At 50.9% G+C, this 21,130-nt stretch overlaps 1 protein-coding gene across 4 annotated transcripts in view; it reads left to right on the forward strand.

The window, feature by feature from the left end:
- The window catches only part of SAMD11 (sterile alpha motif domain containing 11), a 213,736-nt gene that overhangs the window by 164,451 nt on the left and 28,155 nt on the right, over nucleotides 1–21,130 (forward strand). For all 4 annotated transcript variants that reach the window (XM_074975990.1, XM_074975989.1, XM_074975992.1 and 1 more), the window contains exon 8: nucleotides 11,323–11,479. In XM_074975990.1, coding sequence (XP_074832091.1) covers nucleotides 11,323–11,479 — 157 coding nt within the window. The remainder of the gene's footprint in view (nucleotides 1–11,322; nucleotides 11,480–21,130) is intronic.

Below are 21,130 nucleotides of genomic sequence, written 5' to 3' on the forward strand. Positions count from 1 at the left end.
CTTAGACAATTAGCTTTCGAGGGCAGCTTGTGGGAAGTGCAGGGTCCTCTCTCCTTCCTCCTTTTGCTTTGGTTTGGAGATGGTGAACCCAGATATCCAACATCCTCAGTGCATGTCTCACTTGGTCAAAAGTGGTGCAAATTTAGTGGGACTCTGCCAGTGTTCTCGGTTAGCTGAGCGCTTGGGTGACTACCCAGGAGAGATTCAGGTGCCGTCTAGCTGATAAGTTGAACACCCCCAGACACTTGATGTGTTTCTATTGGTGGTGCACATCTGTATGTGCCTGGTGCACATCGCAAAATTTATTCTGCCCATAGGTGGAAAAAATGAGAGGGAACACTAGTTCCGTCACCCTTTGGCATCATCCAGAGTGGGTTGTAGGTTTGGCTGAGCAGATGACCAGGGCTGGGGCAGAGGAAGGGGCTGTGGTTGCTGACCTGCAGTAGCAGTTGTAAGAAAGGATCCAGTGCTTGAGGACGAGGAAGTGTTGCAAGATGTAGTCGAAGTGCATTGGCAGGGCCGCGTGTGAGAATTTGTACAACACATGTCTGCACCGTGTGTGGTTGTAGCTGGTGTTTATGACCTGCTGCCTTAGGAGGATTAAATTCACGGAGGTTTTAGGAATGAGAAGAGCCCAGGGTGCAATGGGACCTGTTTAGCAGGCAAATGCGTAAGCCAGTGGGAAATGGGTTTCTGGGGCTAGACAGGCAGATTCTTCTCTGATGTAACTCTGTGATGCTGGAGACAAATTGGTCCCTCACTGGCTGAAACCAGATCTGATGTGGGCAGAGGCTTGGTAAACCTAGGAGCTGAAAGGGCGAAACTTCTTTTGTGCCCAGCGGACTTGTGGTGTGTCTCTCTCTCTGAGTTTTGCCACAAGGATACTGAAGGCAGCTTCCAGGCACTGACTTCCAGGCAGTCACAAAATAACAGCAACAAAGCAAGACAGTTGGGCTAATAGTGTTGGGTGTTATGGGGAAGCCAAGATTATTTCTCCCTGCTCTGGTATAATTGGGAGGTGCCTGTGGTTTAGCTACACAGTGGGTATTTGTTCACAGAGAGAGCAAATGCAAGTGAAGATGGTGCTGACCCTGTAGGAGGTGTTTTGTGTTGGTGTAGTCATAAAGGCCATGGCTACATTAGCCCCTTCCTTTTGGAAGGGGCATGGTAATGAGCGAGTTGGGAAGACACTAATGAGGGGCTTCCATGAATATGCATCGCCTCATTAGCATAATAGCAGCCGCACGCAATTCGAAAGCTGCTCTTTCAAATCGTGTGGTGCCGATGTGGATGGGGGCCTTTCAAAAGGACCCCCTGGACTTTGAAAGCCCCTTCTTCCTAAAACCACATAAGAAGAAGTGGCTTTCAAAGTCCGGGGGGGCTTTTGAAAGGCCCCCCATCTACACGGGTGGCCACTATTATGCCAATGAGTCGCTGCATATTCCTCATTTGCATCTTCCCAACTCGCTTATTACCATGTCCCTTCCAAAAGGAAGGGGCTAGTGTAGACGTAGCCACAGTGAGATAAGCTGTATAGAGGCTGGTCCTTTTTCACACTGGTGCACCTGGCTGATACAAAGGATTTGCACTAGTGCTGCCACATCAGTGCAAAACAATAATAAAAATACCCCCAGGACTTAAAAAACAACCCCAGTTCAGAACAGGTGTTTGTGTTTTGTTGTTTCTGATTATTCTGGGCTATTGCAGGTTCTTTGGGGGAGTTTGTGTTCCAGCATCGTGGTTTGTGCTTTAATTAGTTAATAAAAATAAAAGTATTTGCCCCTTAAACTGGGAAGCCTGACCCAGAACTTAGCGTGTGGTGCTTGATGTATAGCACAAGCATATCTGTAGGGGCACTCTTTTGTTACCAAAACTGCCAGTGGGAAATTGGGTCATAGTGAAAGAACCCATGTGTGCTGTACACGTGGCCATTTGTATGTACACCTTCCCTTCGCTTGTGCACATCTGACTTTCTGCCACAGGACTGGAGATGGTCAAAACAAAGCCATTGATTGTGAACATAAGATGGGCCACACCGGTCAGACCAAAGGTCCCTCTAGCCCAGTGTCCAACAGTGGCCAGTATCAGATGCCTCAGAGGGAATGAACAAAACAGGAGGATGGATCAAGTGATCCCTCCCCATCACCCATTTTCAGCCTCAGACAGACAGAGGCTAGGGACACCATTCCTACCCAGCCTGGCTAATAGCCACTGGTGGACCGAACCTCCAAGAATGTATCTAGCTCTTTTATGAAACCTGTTAAAGTCCTGGTCTTCACACCATCCCCTGGTGAGGAGTTCCACAGGTTGACTGTGCGCTATGTGAAGAACTTCCTTTTGTTTGTTTTAAACCTGCTTCCTATTTATTTCAGTGGGTGACCCCCAGTTCTTATGGGAACTGGTAAATAACTTTTCCTTATTCACTTTGTGCATGCTCCCTTCACCTTTTCTGAGGCCAAGGAAGGTGAGGGGGGTGAACCTCCCGGGAGAGAGAATTACTGAGCTGTCTTGGAGCAAGAGGGATTGTTGGTGAGAGTTTGACACCTGTCTGAGCATAGAAGGCATCACTGGGGGAATAGAAATTACATGACACAAAATCCCTTAGTCCATTTCCAGCTCTGTTCCTCTGTACCTCTCTCTATGCAAAGTGTTCGGCTGCCAAACTGTGTGTGGTATGGATTAACCCGAGAGAGAAAGAGCGGGTTTGGGAGTGGCAGGAGGAGAGGCAAAGCAGCATCAGCAAAGAATCTGATGAAGACTGGAAGGAAAATCTCCAACCTGGAGTAAATCCCCAGGGCTGCTTGTTAGGTTAATAAAGAGGCTGCCTTCCCTTTCCACTTTCCATTTGATTTGATTTGCTTGTTGGGGTGGCAGGAAGGTGATCCTGGTTAATGCAGAGCTAGGGATTTGCTCAGCATCTCAGGCCCTGCACTCCCCTTCCCAGACACGCCATGTGTGTGAGCACAGCGCACCCCCAGCATGCACATAGGCGCTGTGCAGAGACATGCAGCACATCTCCACAGAGGCACAAGGCACATATAGGCACTCAGTGCACACACACAACGTATGTAAAAACAAAAAAGCAGTCAAGTAGCATTTTAAAGACTAACAAAATAATTTATTAGGTGATGAGCTTTTGTGGGACAGACCCACTTCTTCAGACCATAGCCGTACCAGAACAGACTCATACAACGTATGTAACATGCACTGGCACAATGCACGGTAATAAAAGGCATGGAGTGCACAACGACAGTACACACAAGGAGAGGGGTCGGTACCCAACGTAGCAAAAAGAGACTTTTTTTTTTCAAATTCAGTAAAAAAGCTCAATAATTCAAGAGCCACAATGCATGTGAATACGAGAGGGCCCTTAATAAATAATGTCACACCAGGCTTTTGGAACCCCTGTTTTAAGAACAGCACACGCACAATGATTGGTAATGCGATACATTTCACTGTAGGATGTTCACAAACTTTTTATGTGTTCTGTTTTTTACTTTGCAGTGACAGTAGAACCCCCAGATACACGCACTCAAGTTACGTCAATCTCAGGTTAACACAACTCTTGAGTGGCAGGAAGCTGGCGCTTGTCTGCCTAGGGCTTAGGGGAGCCAGAAAACTGACCAGTGCTGGTCAGTTTCCTGATTTCTCTGAGTGGCAGGCATCTGGAATAGGGGCTCCAGCTCCCTTCCACTCACAGGAGCAGGGAAACTGACCAGTGCTGCTCGGTTTCCTGGCTCCCCTGAGTAACACAAAATTTGACTTACGTGGGTTGTGTAGGAACGTAAACTCGCCATAAGTTGGGGCTCTACTGTACAGCGCTGGGAGCCACAAAAAAGTGCTTAAAGAGCCGCATGCAGCTCCAGAGCTGCAGGAAGCAGACCCCTGCACAAGGACAATGCAGAGGTACAGTGTATGCTTACACACAGGCACATCACACACATTAGTGCTTGCTCAGTATTCACACAAGCGCAGTAGGTGATATATGCTTACACAAAGGTGCTGTGCATGCAAATGTGTTGAGGACATGCTGCATCAATGCATAGATACAGTAAACACGGCAGAAATACCATGTGTATAAGCACAACATGGGCACCCAGCACGCACATAGGTACAGCTCAAAAACCTGTGCCTGATATATGCCTGTGTGCTGGCGTAAACTCATAGACAATGCGCATACACAAGCTCATTACACAGACTCACAACTGGCCAACACATAGATGCAACTCACTTGGGCACAAATTGGGCACCAGACACACAAAATGCCCTGCTCCCTGGCACAACAGGTGCCCCAGAGCAGTTGGTACCCCAGTTTTTCCCTCTCCAGGACAGCTTGTTGCAGTGAAAAGCCTCATGTTCTTGAAAATCGTGCCTGAGCTCTCTCCTCTGCATTTCTGGGCGTGGGAGAGGGGTCTGATTCTGAGGTTTTGGGGTGGGCAGGAGGAGGAGGGGAGGCCACACAGATAGGCTTTCTTGTGCAACGTTGACAAGACAAAACTTCAGTATGTTTTGGATTGGCTCCACACCACAGGCCTCTGGTCAGGCTATAAATTATTCGCGCCAAGACAAAGCGCAGTTTATCTGCAGGCTCACGCGGCAGCACCAGTAACGTTAATTATTTAGAAAATGTTAATAATTTAGAAATCTCCCTCTTTTTTTCTTCTAATTGCTTTTTCTCTCCCCTTCCCCGCTCCTGCACTGCACACGCTGCTCCCTGCCTCCCAGCAACACGCAAGCCATGTTCTGAATTCAGCCTGTCTCCGTGCCTGGAACCGCTATCCACCAGCGTCCGGTGTCAATCACTCTCCTTTACCAACTGTCAGAGTGTGGGATTGTAAATAACAGAGCCTCCGGGGCTGGGGAGGAAGGGGGAGGCCATGGGGATGTGGTGAAAGGAGGGAGCAACAGGAGAAGACAGGAAGGTATAGGGTTGGGGGGGAGGGTTTGTTGCGGTCTTTCAGGATCAATGCAGCTTCTGGAATTGGCTGCATGCCAGACTTCTAAATTACAGGCACCGGGGCAATAAGGAGTGACCTCGGTTTTTCAGATAATTAATTTATAAACATTGGAGGCGCAGGGTCCCCGGGTTGGCGGATTCTGCAGGCTTTTTCTGTGAGCACATTTGGCTGGTTCTTTCCCTCTCCCGTACAGGCCTTTCCAGTTTAAAAACATAGATCATTTTAATGGTTGTTTCTACTCTTCTTTTTTTAATGAGTTCGCCTGTATGTGGATGCAGCAAGAGGGGCCCTAGGGACCGAAGTCCAGTTTATCCACAGCCCAGAGGGCAGCTGGGCAAGGTTTTCCACCCTCACCTGCCCTTCCACCAATGGGTCTCAACCCTGGCTAGGAAGACCCTGGCCCACCCCCACAAAGGGTGAAAAGGACGTCTAGTCAACATGGCCAGGAGACGGGTCTTGGGCACTTGTATGGGTAATGGGAACTTGCCTGGAGCCATGCCATGGGATGGAAGGGATATAACTTGTCACACTGCAAGCTGCAAGCCAAACTACTCAGAGTTTGCAAGAAACTTCCTCCCGGGGGCCGGTTATTCCATCACTGCCCACCAGGGAAGTTGCTTGCACTGTTTTCTGAAGTGGTTGATAGCGCCGTTGGCTGGAAGAGGGTCTGAGCCGAGCCCATCCATTGCTTGGCTCCTTCTCCAGCATTTCCCACGTTCCTCATCATTCCTGTTTGAAAGCAGTGGGTGGGGTGGTGGTAAGTTTTCATTGTGATGTGGGAATTGATCCAAGACCCAGAGTCCTCCTGACATGTTGGCTTCTTATTCGCAGGGGTGAAAGTAACTTACGATTACTGACAGCTCCTCTCCTAATGCAACATGGGACCTTGCAAGCTCTTCCGATAGCTCCCTGCTGGCTTTTGCCAGCTCTTGTCGGAGCTGTGCACCAGGGCACAACCCCTTACTTTTGCCTCTGCTTGTGTGTATCATGGTGATTTAGAAGTGAAAGGCCTTCTCTGCCCTCCCCAACATCCCGAGCCAGGAGACTGCGTTCCCATGTGCTCCCCACCCCAGTGCTGGAGATGCAGAGGGAGGCTTGGTGTTGGTTGCTGAGGCAGGGGCTGGGTAGGGATGGGGGTGTAGGTAGCAGATAAGGAGAGGCAAGCCCAGAATGGGGGAAGCAGTTTGGAAGCAGGGAAGCTCCTGGTGGTTGACTCTGTGGTGGGATAGCACCACAGAAAGATTCTCTTGCCATGCAGGCAGCTGTCTCATTTATAACTAATCCACTTACCATTTTCACTGGCTGTCCTGGGCTTCTCCGGTCCCACCAGTAGATAAATGCATCAAATCGAGTTGTGTGGCACTTGCACAGCGATGCCCTGCTTGGACGAGCATCGGCTAATTAGTGTGCAGAAATGATCCTGCCAGGGAAGGAATTAATATCCCCATTTTACAGGTTGCGGGGGGGTGTCTACCGGGCTGTCTCTCAGCTCTGAAACGGGTACGAGGGGGACCTCTGGTACAGCGCAGCATGATGCACACACCCCAACCTTTGGGTTTTATACTGGATTTGATGCCTAAAAACCTCCCTCTTCAGATCCACTTGCTGTCAGCTATGCTGGGGTTGCTATTATCTGTGTTCTCCTAGTGCCTCGGGGACCCCCAGTCATGGACCAGACCCTCCCTGTAGTAAGCACTGCACAATCCATGGCTGGGACTTTCAGTCTCAGGCTGAATCAAGCCCTGTGGAGGCAACTGTGCCAAATAATCTTGAGTGGGAGAAGAAGCGAAAGAGAGAGGCCAGCCTAGGAGGCAGAACAGCGTTCAGGAGATGGGAGCTGGGGAACTGTTGACTGGAGGGCACATGGCCTGACTGAAACTTTCTGAGATTTAACTCTTGGAGAGCCTCCATTTTTTCAGTCCCCTGGCAGGGTGCCAGATATTTCAAGAGCTGTGGTGTGCCTGGAAAGATTTCTCACCTGTGAGGGAAGGGCTGGGGGGTGTACAGCCATACTTGTGTTACAGGCACATGAAGAGAGTATGTATCATTTGAATTTTGAAAAATACCTCTTACACATCTGACGTTAACTATCTTGTCTTCTGGATAGTGCACAGGACTGCAAATAAAGTCAATGAGAGGGTCTGTTCCCAGCTCTGGCAGGTGGGTGAGCCCAGACCTATGTTAGCATCAGTAAAATGGGGCCGGTGTAATCTTAAGCACCCTCCATAGTGCTCTCCAGCCCTGGAACACAAAGCACATTGCAGAGGTAGGGAAGAATGATCCCTGTTTTTACACATGGGGAGACTGAGGCACAGCAGTGTCCTGACTTTCCACACCACAGGACCAGCACGGTATTAATAATTATGAAAGGTTGCAGGAGGCAAAGGGGTTGACGCCGGCAAAGCACCTGCATGGAAGGTGCTACAGATGTGCAAAGTGTGATGGCGATTATAAGATACACAGCAACATACACCCTATTCCTTCATTCAAGTGCATTCGTCTCCGGCTTGGCTTCCTCTGACACAGAGCAGGAGACGGTGGGTGTGAAGAGGGGGTTTCCTGTCTAGGTGTTTTCCAGTGTCTCATGCAGACAGCGGCAGAGGTGTCATTTCTGGGCTGGTAGAAGCGTGCAGTGGTAGGGTGCCCCGGAATTGAGTGTAGGTAGTAGATATGGAGAGGCAAGCCCAGTGTGGGGGAAGCAGCACAGCTTGGAAGCAGGGAATCTCCTGGTGGTTTACTCTGTGGTGGGGTGGCACCCTAGAAAGATTCTCTTGCCGTGCAGGCAGCTGTCTCGTTTATAACTAATGCACTTTACTGTTTCACTGGCTGTCCTGGGCTGCTCTGGTCCCCCTGCAGGATAATTGCATCAAATCAAGTTGTGTGGCAGTTGCACAGCGATGCCCTGCTTGGATGAGCATTAGCTCATTAGTGTGCAGAAACAATCCTGCTGGGGAAGGAATTAATATCCCCATTTTACAGGTGAGGGAAGCTGAGTCAGAGCAGCTAAGGGCTTGTCTGTATGGTCAATGGAATGAAAGTGCTTGTAAGTTACTTTGCTGCAAGTCTGTGTACGTGGGCACTTATTTCAGAATCACAGTGCCCTAGGGGACCATGGCTCCAATCCCATGTAGCACTTGCCGTGTGCCTGTGAACCAGGGCATTCAGATTCCAAAATAACAGTGGGCAAGTGCTGCCTTGCACCGAAGTCACTTGAGGTGTGCACCACAGCTGCCTCAGCTACTCGGGCGTTGTTCCCTTTGTCAACAAGGCTGCAGCAACATGGCCTAAAGTGGCAGGCTGGTCTCTGGGTGAAAAGATTCAGGCTTAGTGAGCTAAGCCTGGGGGTGGCAGCTCAGGCGGGAGGGGGACATTGCAGTGATTCCTGTTCTGTCCTATGTGAAACAGTCTCCTATTTACAACCCCCCCCACACACACTCTTTAACGGGGTGAGAATCTCCAGCTGCAGAACGGTGAGTGAAGGGGGAGGGCTGTGGCTGCTTCCCCCCAAGGAACTGAGATGAGGCTTTTTGCAACCCCCACTTCCCACTCAGCAGCCCCTCTGCACAGCCCTCTGCAGCTCTACCCTTCCTGCTGTAAAGACTGACTGATTTACTGCCTGACTCATTCCCCACCTCCCTTTAAATCGTTCCCTGGAATTCCCTGCATGTGTGCCCCAAGGCTGAGCTGTGGGAGCCCTTCCAGCAGGGAGTGCGGCCCACGCACTAGCCCGGGCAAGGCAGATGTTGCTCATAGTCTGATTGCAAATGCCAAAGCAATGCCTCCCTTTGCTGACTTCTCTCCCCCAAGTTCTGGGCACGGGTGAGGCTCCAGGTAGGACATGGGGGAGAGGCAGGGTTGCACTAGACTTAACACAACAGCAGGGATATGCAGGCAGCCTGGGCTGGGATAGAACATCCAGGGAAGAAAGCAGCCCTATGACTTACTCTTACCTCCATGGTTCTGTTGTTCAGAGGCCAGTGGGTGTCAGGCATTATCTACTGGGCAAAAGGTTCTGGGGAGGCTAGGAGGGGGATGCTACTTTTGTAACACCGGCCTATGTCCTCTGAGAAGCCAGGAAACTCAGAACTTATCCTGGCTGTCCTGTGTGGGCACTATCCCTTTTTATGTGGCAGGGGGAGCTGTGTGTGACCCATTAAAGGCTCTGACTCAAGATGGTCAGGCATGCAACCAGCGTTCCCTGTAAGCTCAGTGCTTGGACAGCTGCCCAGGAGAGAGTCAGGTGCTGCCCAACTGATTAGCAGAGCGCCCACAACCACCCACAGCCAGCAGCATGTATTGCTATTGGTGGTGTGCAGCTGCATATGCCTAGGTGCACATGACAAAATTTATTCTGCCCCAGAAGGAAAAAATTAGAGGGAACATTGCATGTACACCCGCTCTGCAGGGGCAGATGAAGAACATGTGGGGCCCTGGGACAACACAGTCACATGCCCCCTGCATATATTAATGTAACATCATTATGCTTTAAAATCTACTCATGCTTATTGTTCATGATGCACAATAGAGTACCCTGATATTAATTTTGAAGTAAGAGTGACATGATATTTTTGTTCTGTTAAAACAAATTATTTAAACAAAATGGAATTATGGAGCTTGAGGGGGGGGCCTCCTGGGGCAACTCCCCCTTGTGCCCTTATGTTAATTGGCCACTTCTGCTCTGGATGGGGGTTGGAACAATTTTTATAATGGGGGTGCTGAGAGCTTTTGAACCAAACTGGAAACCCCACACACAATGAAAACCTTTTCCACACCCCACCCCTTCCAGTTCCAGTACCTATGCCTTTGGCTGCTGGAACAGGAGCTGAATCACTCAGCTTCTCCTGTGTTCATTCCCTCCAAAGGTGAGGCACTGGCTACTGCGGGAAGACAGATTCTGGGCCAGGTGGACTCTTGGTCTGACCCATTATGGGGGTTCTTTTGGGGGGGAGTAGGCTTTGCCATAGTTCTGATCATTAACCCAATCATTTCTGCCGCTAGGTCAGTGATGGCCTTTGCCAAACTAGCCAGTGTCACCCTGTCCTTCGCCTTTGCCATCAGGAATTCTCTCTGCCTAGCTCAGTGACTCTTGGAACCAGGTCCCTTCCCTACCAACAGTAGCCCAGGATCCTTTGAGCTAATTCTCCCAGGGCTGCAGCAGTCTGCGTACAGGGCTGAGTGTGTCTGACCTCAGCAAGGGACCCGAGGCCATGCACTCTAGAGACAGGGGAGGGAGCCAGTTCGTGACATGCTGCAAGGGTGTGTGTGCTCACAAGAACCAGCTGGTGCTTTCAACAGCAATGGTACACCCCCAGACAGCAAACATAGTCATGTGGGATCTAATCCAACAGGGAACCTTGCCTATGGATCTGAACTCTGGGCCTTATTTATCCCCTCTCCCTTGGGGGATTAAATGGATGCACCCCTATGTATGTTCATAAGCACTGCTCCCTGCCTCTGTTGGCAGTGGAGTGATGTTAACAGCAACATTCCCTCTATTTTCTTGCATTCATGGACAATAAATTTTGTTATGTGCACCAACCATACAAAGACACCTTACAAACTGTGGGTGAATCTCTCCTGGGCAGCCACCGGAGTTCTCTGCTTACAGGGGAAGCCGGTTAGCTACCCCCTGGACTCCAGACCCCTCTAATGAGGGGTCACTGCAAACAGCACCGGCTCACTTCCTGTCCCCTCGGCCATGAGCTGAAGGGAAGCTACAGCTGCCAGCTCTTTGCCCCACAACTCCATTGCGGGGATCCCGGCCGGGGACTTGTTGTGGGGGGGGCGGGGACCCTGGCCGGAGCATGCAGCACCTCCCCCGAGAGGGTGGCCTGGCCAGCTGGGGGAGTGTTGAGGCTGGGAGGTGGGTCCCAAGTGCCTCGGAGCCGGCAAGCTCCCGCCAGCAGACACGGGGCCAGCTCTCCCGCCCTCCCCACAGACACACGTGGTTTCCTGCTGCTAGCACGCCCAGCCGGACCCGGCGCAGCGCGGAAACTTTCTCCCCCGGGAAGAGAGGCTCAGTTAATTGCCACCCCCTCCGCCTGCCCGTGGCCAAGCGCCGCTCGCTCCGTCCGAGGAGCCCGAGCCCAGCCGCGCGGCAGCTGCACTGGCTCCTGCCCCCACCCCCGGGCTCCGGCCGCACCTGCTCGCCTGCAGCCCCCCCCGGCGCCCCGGGCCAGCCTGGCTCTGCGGCGCGCCGGCGGGGGCGAGAGGGAGGGAGAGCGGGCGGGGGCAGAGCCGAGCCGCGTCGCGCCAGCGATGCGCTGAGCTGAGCTGAGCTGAGCGGGGCGGGGAGGCGGTCAGGCAGGGGGTGGCTCCGGCTCGGGGCGGCCGCCGGCTCATGCAGGCTTCTCCCCCTCCGCAGATCTTCTCCGAGCGCGGCAAGAGGCGGCGGCGGCGGCAGCGGCAGCAGCGCGCAACCCCGGGGCTATGGAGGCGCATCTGCCCTCGGCCAGCAACTCCTCCAGCCAGCGCCGCAAACAGGGGCTCCCCCAGCACCGCGACACGCACTTCCCCGAGAGGTAGGGGGCCGCACGTGCGGAGGGTGGGTGGGGCCGGGCCAAGTGGCTAGCCCCGCCCCATTTTATTTGCCCCACCCCGAGGCGGGGCTTGCCTGCCACCAGTGGGGTGCGGGTGGCAGGCGCTGGAAGGGGACGTGGGGTGGTGACTGGTGCCCTCTTGGCCCTGGGGTTGGCTGGGGATGCTCTTGCTTGGTTTTCGCGGAAATGGAGAGGGTGTTTACTGCAAACATTTAAAAAGGGGTAGAACTTGGTGTAGCAACTGAACTTTTCTGGGTGACGTGTGTGTGTAAGTAATACTGGGGGATGAGAGGGCAGGAAAAAGGAGCAGATAGAGAAAGTGGTCCTGGAATGGAAGAAGCAGTGTGGGGGGCAGGGCTAGCTCTTCAATGCTCTCTCCTCAACCTCTTCCACTTCCAGGCCTGATCCGGAAGGAGAGGTGGCAACTGTTACCTGGGCCATCTGGGTTACTGACCCACCATCTCTAAGGAGCGAGCTGAGTCTGGGAAATTTTGGCACTTCTTTTTTTAGGAGTCAAAACACTAACATACACACTCTCACTTGTGGGTGTGCAGCTTCCACTCCGTTGCCATACTTTAACAGAAAGACTCACGTTTATACTCAGGCTAATTTATTATAAACATAAATACATCTACGTCATGTAATGTGATGGATTTTTTTAATGTACTCAACATATTCACGTACTTGAAATTCTGGACCTGTAAGTTCCAGGAATTTGTTAAAAATTGAATAACATTATTATTTAATAGCTTTTGTAAAACTGGATTTTTTGGAGCAAAAATCAGTAAAACCATAAATAAAGGATCAAAACAAAAAAGCAGTCAAGTAGCACTTTAAAGACTAACAAAATAATTTATTAGGTGAGCTTTTGTGGGACAGACCCACTTCTTCAGGCCATAGCCATACCAGAACAGACTCAATATTTAAGGCACAGAGAACCAAAAATAGTAATCAAGGTTGACAAATCAGAAAAAATTATCAAGGTGAGCAAATCAGAGAGTAGAGGGGTAGAAGTGGTGGGGGGAGGTCAAGAATTAGATTAAGCCAAGTATGCAAGAGAGCCCCCATAATGACCCAGATGATTCACATCCTGGTTCAAACCACATGTTAATGTGTCAGATTTGAATATAAAAGAGAGTTCAGCAGCCTCTCTTTCAAGACTTTTCTGAAACTTCCTCTTCAGTAAGATGCAAACTTTTAAGCCATTAACAGAATGGCCCAGTCCATTAAAATGCTGGCTGACCGGTTTTTGGATCAGGAGTGTGATGTGATGTGTGGGTTGATCAGGCATGTATGTGTCAGCTTGGATGTGCACGAGAATGTGCATTATGTGTGTGTGTGGTCAGTGTTGATGGGCGGGTGTCTTTGGGAAGTGGATGTGTGATGGGGAAGATGTGCATGCGTGGCTTATGCTTGCATGTCTCATACATGTACGCCTGCATTGGTGCATGTGCAGGTCTGTGAGCTTGCATGTTAGTGTTTGCACATTCCTACACATGGATGAGCTTGCTCGTTACATGTGGGGGGTTGTGTGTGCTCACTTGGCACACGTGTGGGAATGGGGCTGACGTGCCTGTGTACACATGTGCATTTCTGATCTTGGCTTGCGAATCGTGGGCTGTGGGTAACATTCTGTCTAGATCGTGCCTTGGAATCCAGGCGTTGACAGTAGCATGGAACGTGTCCTTTTGGCAATGAACATGCAAAGCTGCTTAAATTAGAGTTTTGTAGCTGCCCCAGATAATAACAAAAGGGAACTGGCACCCTGGGACAGAAGCTGAGCGAGGGTTTTTTTTTAAAAGGACAAGAGAGTGTGTGTGTGTGTGTGTGAGAGATAGAGAGAAGCTCCCCTTTTGCTTAGACGGTGCTGTTAGAAACTGGTTTACCTCCCTCCTAATTGACCCCAGATCGCTTATCTCGCTCTGTGTTATAACATGTTCCCTTCACAATCCGGAAGTTCAGAGATAAATTAACTTAAAGCTGCCTTTGTTTCTTGCAAAGATAGCGGAGGAGTGAAGAGGCAGGAGATAGGCTGCCACTGGGGCTGACTCCCTCTGGGGGGCCTGTAAAGGGCCATGGAGGATTTCACTCTAGCCTTTGCTAATGGTCTTGATTTCAGGTTGTGGGGGAGTGCAAAGGAATCTGGAACAGTAATTTGACTGCATGAGAGGAGAAGGTGATTCTGTCAGCTCACAGCTCCAGGGGTTCCTCTGCCCAGTAGCTGTCTGCGTGCAGGGGCTGGGCGGTCCCGATAAACCTTTATCCTACCGGCTGCACTTTGGCTAACCCAGCCAGTAAAACCCTATACAGTCTATGCGTGCTGTAGACAGACCTGTCAGGAATGCGAAGCTAGGCGTGTTTCCTTGCAGCCGGTTGGTAGGAAAACTTCACTGACTACGTGTGGCTTGGAGGGCTGCCAAGCCAGCCAGAGAACTGGCTGAGAAAGCATTTCTGGGAGGGGATGGAGGGGTGCACATTGGAAGGGAAAACTAAAAGTGCGTCTTAGTGGCTACCAGGATTTACCTGGGACTGCCAAGCAGGTGGAGGGAAGTTAACAAAGCCTGAGCCAGAGAGCGTTAAATCATGTGGGAAGGCAGCATGATCTAGTGGGCGGAGCAGTGAACTACCCTCCGCGTTGCTTGCACTGTGTCACCCGTGCCCTCCCACGCAGCTTTTAATGTTGCCTGGAATGCACCATCCGGGGCTCTGAGTGTTGCAGTAGCAGGGACAGCAGCTGGGGGCCCTGGACCTTTTTGAATTGCTGGCCCAGGACAGTGCCCCTTTGCCTCCTTCCCTCTATCTCCCCCCCAAGTGTGTGGGCAGGGTAGCTGCCTGAGGAGCTTGTGGACAAGGTGTGTGAAAAGTTGGCAGCGTAGACCTAGCTGGACCTGGGCACGTCTTCGATTGGGCACGTCACCCTTTCCCTGTGTGCAAGACACAACTGAGCCAACAGGTTAATTGCCTGCAGCCCTCTGGTCCTGCGACGAGAGTGCGGGCAGGCTGTGTCCGTGTGTGTTCTACCTGGATGGCAGAATTCTCGGGTGTGATACTTCTGTGTCAGCTACACTGAGGGAAGATTGCCGGGACTTGCTGGGAGGCAGGCGCTGGGTCCTGTGGGCCAAGTTCCCCGAGTCTGCTTCTCGTGGGTTCCCAGGGTTGTCTTTTCTCCCCAGAGATCCTTAACCACTTGAGTGTTATTTGGGGTCATCGTGCCTCAGGCTACTCCCACTCAGAAGGGCCGTTTACCGCTGCGCTCTCATTGTGCTGTGGAGCGCAGTAAGTGGGCCTGTAGAACAATGTTTCTCAAACGATGTTCCATGAACAGCTCCCAGGTGTGCCGTGAGCCTGGGACACTTTTGATTTCATACACTGACAGCGTCTGTTTTCTGTTATTAAAACCAGAGACAACGTTACTTCTTCCTTGCTATGAGACCTGATTCCATTCCTTCATTTTGGTTTCACTGTTGCTCTTTGGTTTGTTTCTTTTTCTTTGGCCTGACGACTGTTCATTTATTTATTTATTTTGTGCAGATAATTTTCTTAGGTGTTCCACATAAAAGACATTATTCTTTGGTGTTCCGTGGTCTCAAAAATGTAGGAAACACTGCTGCAGAAACGCGGGCACAAACTGCAGAGACAAATTTCAGAGAGGTCACCATGCTAGTCTATTTCAGCAAAAACAGTAAGGAATCCAGGGGCACTGGACTCTTCCTTGTTTTTTGCAGAGATCCAGCACGCGGAGGGTTAACCTGTCATCCTCACGCCCTCGCTGTTGATCTTGGCCTCAGGTTTTGTATTTGACTGCTGTGGTCTCTGTCAACAAGATAAATCAAAGTAGCCTTTGTGCTCCTTTGGCGTGGGGGAGACGGTTTGTGAAAGGGTGTGGAAAGTCTAAGGCAGCGGAGGAAGATGGGATGGAAAGAGCTGGCCCCCGTGGAGAAAACTCCTAGTGGATGGGTGGAGGGGTAATAAGCCATGATGCGAAGGGGTGTGAACTGCCAGGCATGGCATTCCAATTCCATTTCAGCTTCCTGTTGAGAGTGTGGCGGTCAGTTCACAAACGTAGTGGCTTGGCTGTCATGAATAATTAGCCACTCAAGAAGTCAGCTATTAGTAATAGCAAGGGAGAACCCCTCGCCGCCACCACCAAGCCGGGTTTATTTATTGAGGTGGCACCAAGCTTTTTGCAGAAGAGGAATGTGGAGACCTTTGCATTCTGCTGGAAAAGTTGGGTTGGTTTGTATATTTGTAATTTTCCAGACTGGGGAGGGTTGCAGAACAATTCCTACGAGCAGAGGAATGCGCAGAAAGACAGGTGGGGCTCAGGTTTTGCCCCCTGGATTTATAGTCGCTGGTCAGCGAGAAGGTAGTAGAGTCAGAACACAGGCCAGGTATCACCCGTGAGGCCAAGGACCTTGTTTCTAAGGTGCATGAGCAAAAGGCATCCATTTCCAAAGGCACGACCCTGAAGTGTGTGGAGCCCACGGGTGCTTCCTCTGGGGTGAGGGGAGCCACACGAGTACCTAGATCAGCAGTTCTCAGACTGTGGATTGAGACCGCACAGTGGGTCACGACCCTGTTGTAATGGGGTCACAAGAGCTCGTGTTAGACTTGCTGGGGCCCGGTGCCAAGCCCCCCACCCAGGCCCAAGGATGAAGCGCGAACCCATGGGCCAGGTCTGATGGCTGCAGGTTTCCACTCTGCATGGCAGGGTTCAAGTTACAGGCTCCCCGCCTGGGGCTGATGCCCTTGGGCTTTGATTTTGGCCATCCACACAGGTCGTGGAGCTTGGGCAGGTGCAGGCTTCGATTCCCCCTCCTGGGGTCACATAACAACTTTGTCACGAGGCCGTAGCACACTGAGGCACTCAGTGTGTAGCTTCATCTCTGATATACCTAAAACTGACTTACCTTCCCCAGGGCGTTGTGTGTAGAAAAAGGGTCAAGCTAAAGAGTTTGGAATCTAGATCCAGACTTTTTCAAGCTCCAGGGCTGTGATTCAGCTCACAATTCAAACCAGAATTAAAGGGTGCCCAGATCTGGGAGGTTTGTTTGTAAGGGTGGGTTCTCGAATTGAGAAGGTTGCTTATGGGACTGGTCCTAAAGGGCTTGGAAAAGTTTCGATCCAGATCCCAACCGCTCTAGCTTGACCCTGCTTCTGGAGAGCCCTGCGTGGATATGATTGTATCCCCGGCTGCATCCAGAACTGCAAAGCCAAGCCATGGATATCTGCGGATTTGTGGGTGTAACACCAGAGGCACTGAGACCATTAATAATGCAGAGTGAAGTCTCTGCTCTACCGCCTTGTCTGAGAGCCAGCTGGCCTTTAGCTCACATGGTAGAGAACAGGGCGTTTGCCTCTACGGTTGCAGGTTCATTCCCACCAGCTGACAACCTGTCTCTGTTGACCTTAGCCTGATATGCTTCTATGCTGTTGCATCCCCTCCCTCCACGTGGGGCTTGCTTGTTTTTGTTGGAGAGACCTTTGGCTTCCCACTTTCCTACTTAGGGTGCTACCCCACCCTCTGCCAATTTATCCTGTGGCACCTACAGCTAGTTACTATGTACATCCTCATCCAAACAGAAGCTTCTTCGTCAGAGCAGGCTCTGCAGGGGTGTGTGTAATAAATGACCCATTAGGTTCCAAGCAGAGCCTGCCCAGCCTCAGATCTGAGCCAGTCTTCAGAGGTGAAAGGCGAGCGCTTGCATTTGCCCCTCTAGCCATCCCCCTCAGGCTTAGTGTTCTTTTCCATCCACCCCAGCTCCTCCCTGTGGGGGTGGTCTCAGGTGTCTGGCCTGGTTTTGTGAGCAGGGAGGTAGAGTGGAAAGGGACAGTTAGTATTCCTCTCTGTTCTGGGAAAATGTGTATACGCCTCATCTGAAGTGCACTGCACAGGGGAGGAAAGTCAGGCTGGCTGATCCATGAACTGTCTGCGGAGTGATGAAACCAAAGGGATTCCATGACACTTTGGGTCTGGGTGTTTTGTGCTTGTTGGGAGCTGTTGATGGACAGCATATTTTTCTTAAAACTAGGTGATGGATGGATCTGATCCAGGGAAGATGTGGAATATACCCTATGTTCCCTGTAAGTTGAGCCCTTGGACAGCTGCCCAGAAGAGACTCCGATGCCACCCAGCTGATGAGCAGTGTGCCCACAGCTGGCAGCATGTGTTTCTACTGGGTGGTGCACAATTGCACATGCCTTGGTGCATATAACAAAATTTATTCCACGCACAGATGGAAAAAATTACAGGCAACATTTGGATATACCTTTGCACATGAGCCGGGTTGGGGGTGAAGTATCGTGGATATTGTGCCAATATAATTAAAACCTTTGAAGTATTGCCCCAGGACAAGGGCTGTTAACACTGTATGTCATCAGAGTCTTGGGGGCATAATTCACTCTGGGGTTTCATTTATCACTTCCCAGGACCACATAAAATAATGGGGGTGAAGGATGGGAGAGGAGTGAAATGAAACCTAGTGAAAATCCGTGTACTGGGAAATTGTCCTGTGTTTGGCTCCCTGGCGGTGTGACGGGGTAAAGCAGCAGGCCGGCAGGCTTTTGGCTAGCTGCCCATTGCTGGGGTAAAACTCAAGTTCTTCCTCAGGCAAAACTATCCTCAAAGGCAATGGACATTTTGCTATAAACACTTAATAAGAGTGTCAGGGTGTGCTTCTTTCCCAGACCTGCTGCATCCAAGGCCTGGCACCCCTCAGCTGCCTTCTTCTCATGATCTTAAAGGGCTTCCTGTCGGGCTTTTTTTACTCCAGTTCTCTTCTTTTCCCCCCTCCCACGTTGTAGTCCCTCCCAAGACTTTCCTCCACTGAACTCACCGGTCTTTGATTTGTGGCCTGGTGTACGTTTGAGTGTTCCTCCCAGATTCAAACCCATTTCCAAGATTTCTGGGGCTATAGCCTAAGCCAGGATTCAGGCGACCTGGACTGGTTTGACCACAGCTTGTTCTACTAGGGAGATAAATTGATTGCAGATGCACACTTGTAGCTATGGCAACTGCGTAACTAGAATCAACTTATCTGCAATTGACTTACCTGGCCATCTACACAGAGGGAGGCTGATGGGAGAAACTCTCCCGTTGATTTCCTTGTACTCCTCACGATATCGAGGAGTGCAGGGGTCAGCCACCGTCCTTAGATAGTTTGATTTCACACGTCTCTACCAAGTGCACAAAATCAAACTCTGGAAGATCAGCCCTGACACAGTTGATCTTCCGGGTAGTGTAGACACACCCTGAATCAGTTTTAAAGGTGGTTGCCGTTTCCCCCAGCCCCTCCTCATCTAAAGATATTTCTGTCATCCCCTCATCTACCTAGTGCAAGTCCCCTGGTACCTACAGTCCCCAGACACATTCTTCAGAAAAGCTGTTGGGTGGATTTTATTTCCCTCCCTGGTGCAGCGGGAGTCAGTGGAGGGGCAGTAACATTGCCTGTTCCAAACCAGTCAGGAGCTATGTGCCAATTGCCCATTACCTCCGGTTTAAAGTGTCTCTTCCTATCAAAAGCAAAGCAGAATAAAGTGAAGCTCCCGTGCTCCCCCCTGCAGCCGCTGACCCTCTCTAAATTTATTTCTATGCCTTGTCAGTTTCAATCTGCGTTTCCTGACCCTCTCAGCTCACCCATTTCACTCCTGCAAACCTGCAGCTCTGGATTTGGGAGGCCGCGATGGGGTTAATAGGAAATGCTTGGTTTTAACAGTATAATGTGTAACCCCATAATGACTTTAAATATTGATTATTTGAAGGCCATTAGCGCTTATTGTTAAAGAAAAGTCAATACTTTTTAAGCCTTGCGAACCATTTGTCTCCTGTTAAAGGACATATCAAATTTAGCAGCATGCAGTGCAAATCCCCTAATACCCTACACACAGGCCTCCAGCTGGCATGGATGTAGGTTTTTTTTTTTTTTTCTTTTAAAGAGGAGAAAGATGCATGCAGAAGTGCTCTCTGCAAAACAAGGGGGCTTAACAAATGTAATTGGCCAAGCTAGGGTCAGGTTCCCAGGGGACCGGGCTGTTACTCTGTGATTTCTCAGGCCTTTCTCCAGTTTACCTGAGTAAAGGCTGAAATGTAACTGGGCAGGGGGAGTCTCAGGAGTTGGCCCAAAGCCTTTTGTTTTTAATGCACGTGCTTCAATACAAGGTGGCCTTAGTTATTGGTATGGGTGTGGACTTTTTACCCCTGGGATGCTGGTTCAGTATAACTCACTCTTATCCAGCCTGTGTACAAATAGCTGGTGGATCTCCATCCAGGACTTGTAGAGAGGTCTCTATAATCCTAAAGCTGCCTGAACAGTTGGTGTTAATTAGCATGCTTGCTGCCTATCTTACCTAGCCATCTCTCATCCTTGCCAGTGGCCCCTCTGGGTCAGGATGGGAGCCTGTGGCTCATGGGAGCTTACAGCGCCATGCTGCCTGTTTCTGAGGAGAGAGAGGGCTAGGTTAGGACCAAGGGTGGATTCAGACTCTGTTCAGAACGGTGCTTCCCAAGGACACAGTGTTCATGGCGCTAGGGCACCCCACTTGGGTGGGACCGTGGGGCGGTTTCTTGGAGGCTGTATCCCAGTAGACATGTGAACTCCTTCCCAGCATTACTAGTTAGGTGAAGAGATGCTATGCTGCGATCTAGCGATGGGGGGCTGCTCCCCTGGTCATTGGGTATGTGAACGCAGCGGCCCTGCGCCAGGCTGGACAGCAGGTGCCGCAGTACTCCACTACAGCTGCTTGTTTGGCAGCGTTAGATACTGTGGAGGCAATGGGATTACGGGCACGGTATTACCCTGCCCCTTAGCCCGGTTTTGCAGAGTATGGTGCAGCGTGAAATATGGGGATGTGGGTACTTGACTGGTGCTGGTGCATAGAGGTGTTGTGTTGGAGAAAGGAGGAAAGCTGTGAGGATTTCAGTCCAGGTCTGTCCACAGGGAACCTCCCAACTTCCCAGCTCTGGTTCAAGGGCCACAAAGCTGGTTGCACAGCGCTGTTAATAACAGAAGCTCCGATTGGGTCTCAGTCAGTGTTCCCAGGAAGCTCTGCACTTGGACGGCCACCCAGGATAGAGTCAGGTGCTGTCCAGCGGATTCGTAGAGCATCCATGGGGGGCAGCATTTGTTTCTATAGTGGTGCACATCGTCACACACCTTGGTGCACTGAATAAAATTTATTCTGCCCACGGATGGGGAAAAGAAAAAGAGGGAACATTGTTCACAGTCCCTTCTTTCTGACCTCACCCTGCTCCTCCTGCCCATTGCCTACTCCTCTCTTATGGCCACAGACTGGAAGAAGGCTGCAAACTTCTGTTTACATTGCAAATGCTGCTGTCTCCAGGCACCTCGCTACAACCCACTCACTGCTTAACAGGATTAGAGCAGCTCTGAAGCCCAAACCTGCTTTGAAAATCCTTGGGCTTGCTCCCAGCCGCTGTTGTGTTTGCAGTGCAGACAGGACCTGCCTTCTGTAGCTGCAAGGAGCCCCCAGAACTCATCCTCACAGGGCTCTCTGCAGCTTAGCCTTTAACGTTTCCCTCTAACTCCTGGGCCCTGAAAGTTGCGATCCTGCAGGGACAGCTCCTCTCTACTTCCAGGGACTATTTCTGGCCTTACTGTGTTGCCTGTCTCGAGC

This window comes from Carettochelys insculpta, chromosome 23 (genome assembly GCF_033958435.1).
Source record: "Carettochelys insculpta isolate YL-2023 chromosome 23, ASM3395843v1, whole genome shotgun sequence".
NCBI lineage: Eukaryota > Metazoa > Chordata > Testudines > Carettochelyidae > Carettochelys > Carettochelys insculpta.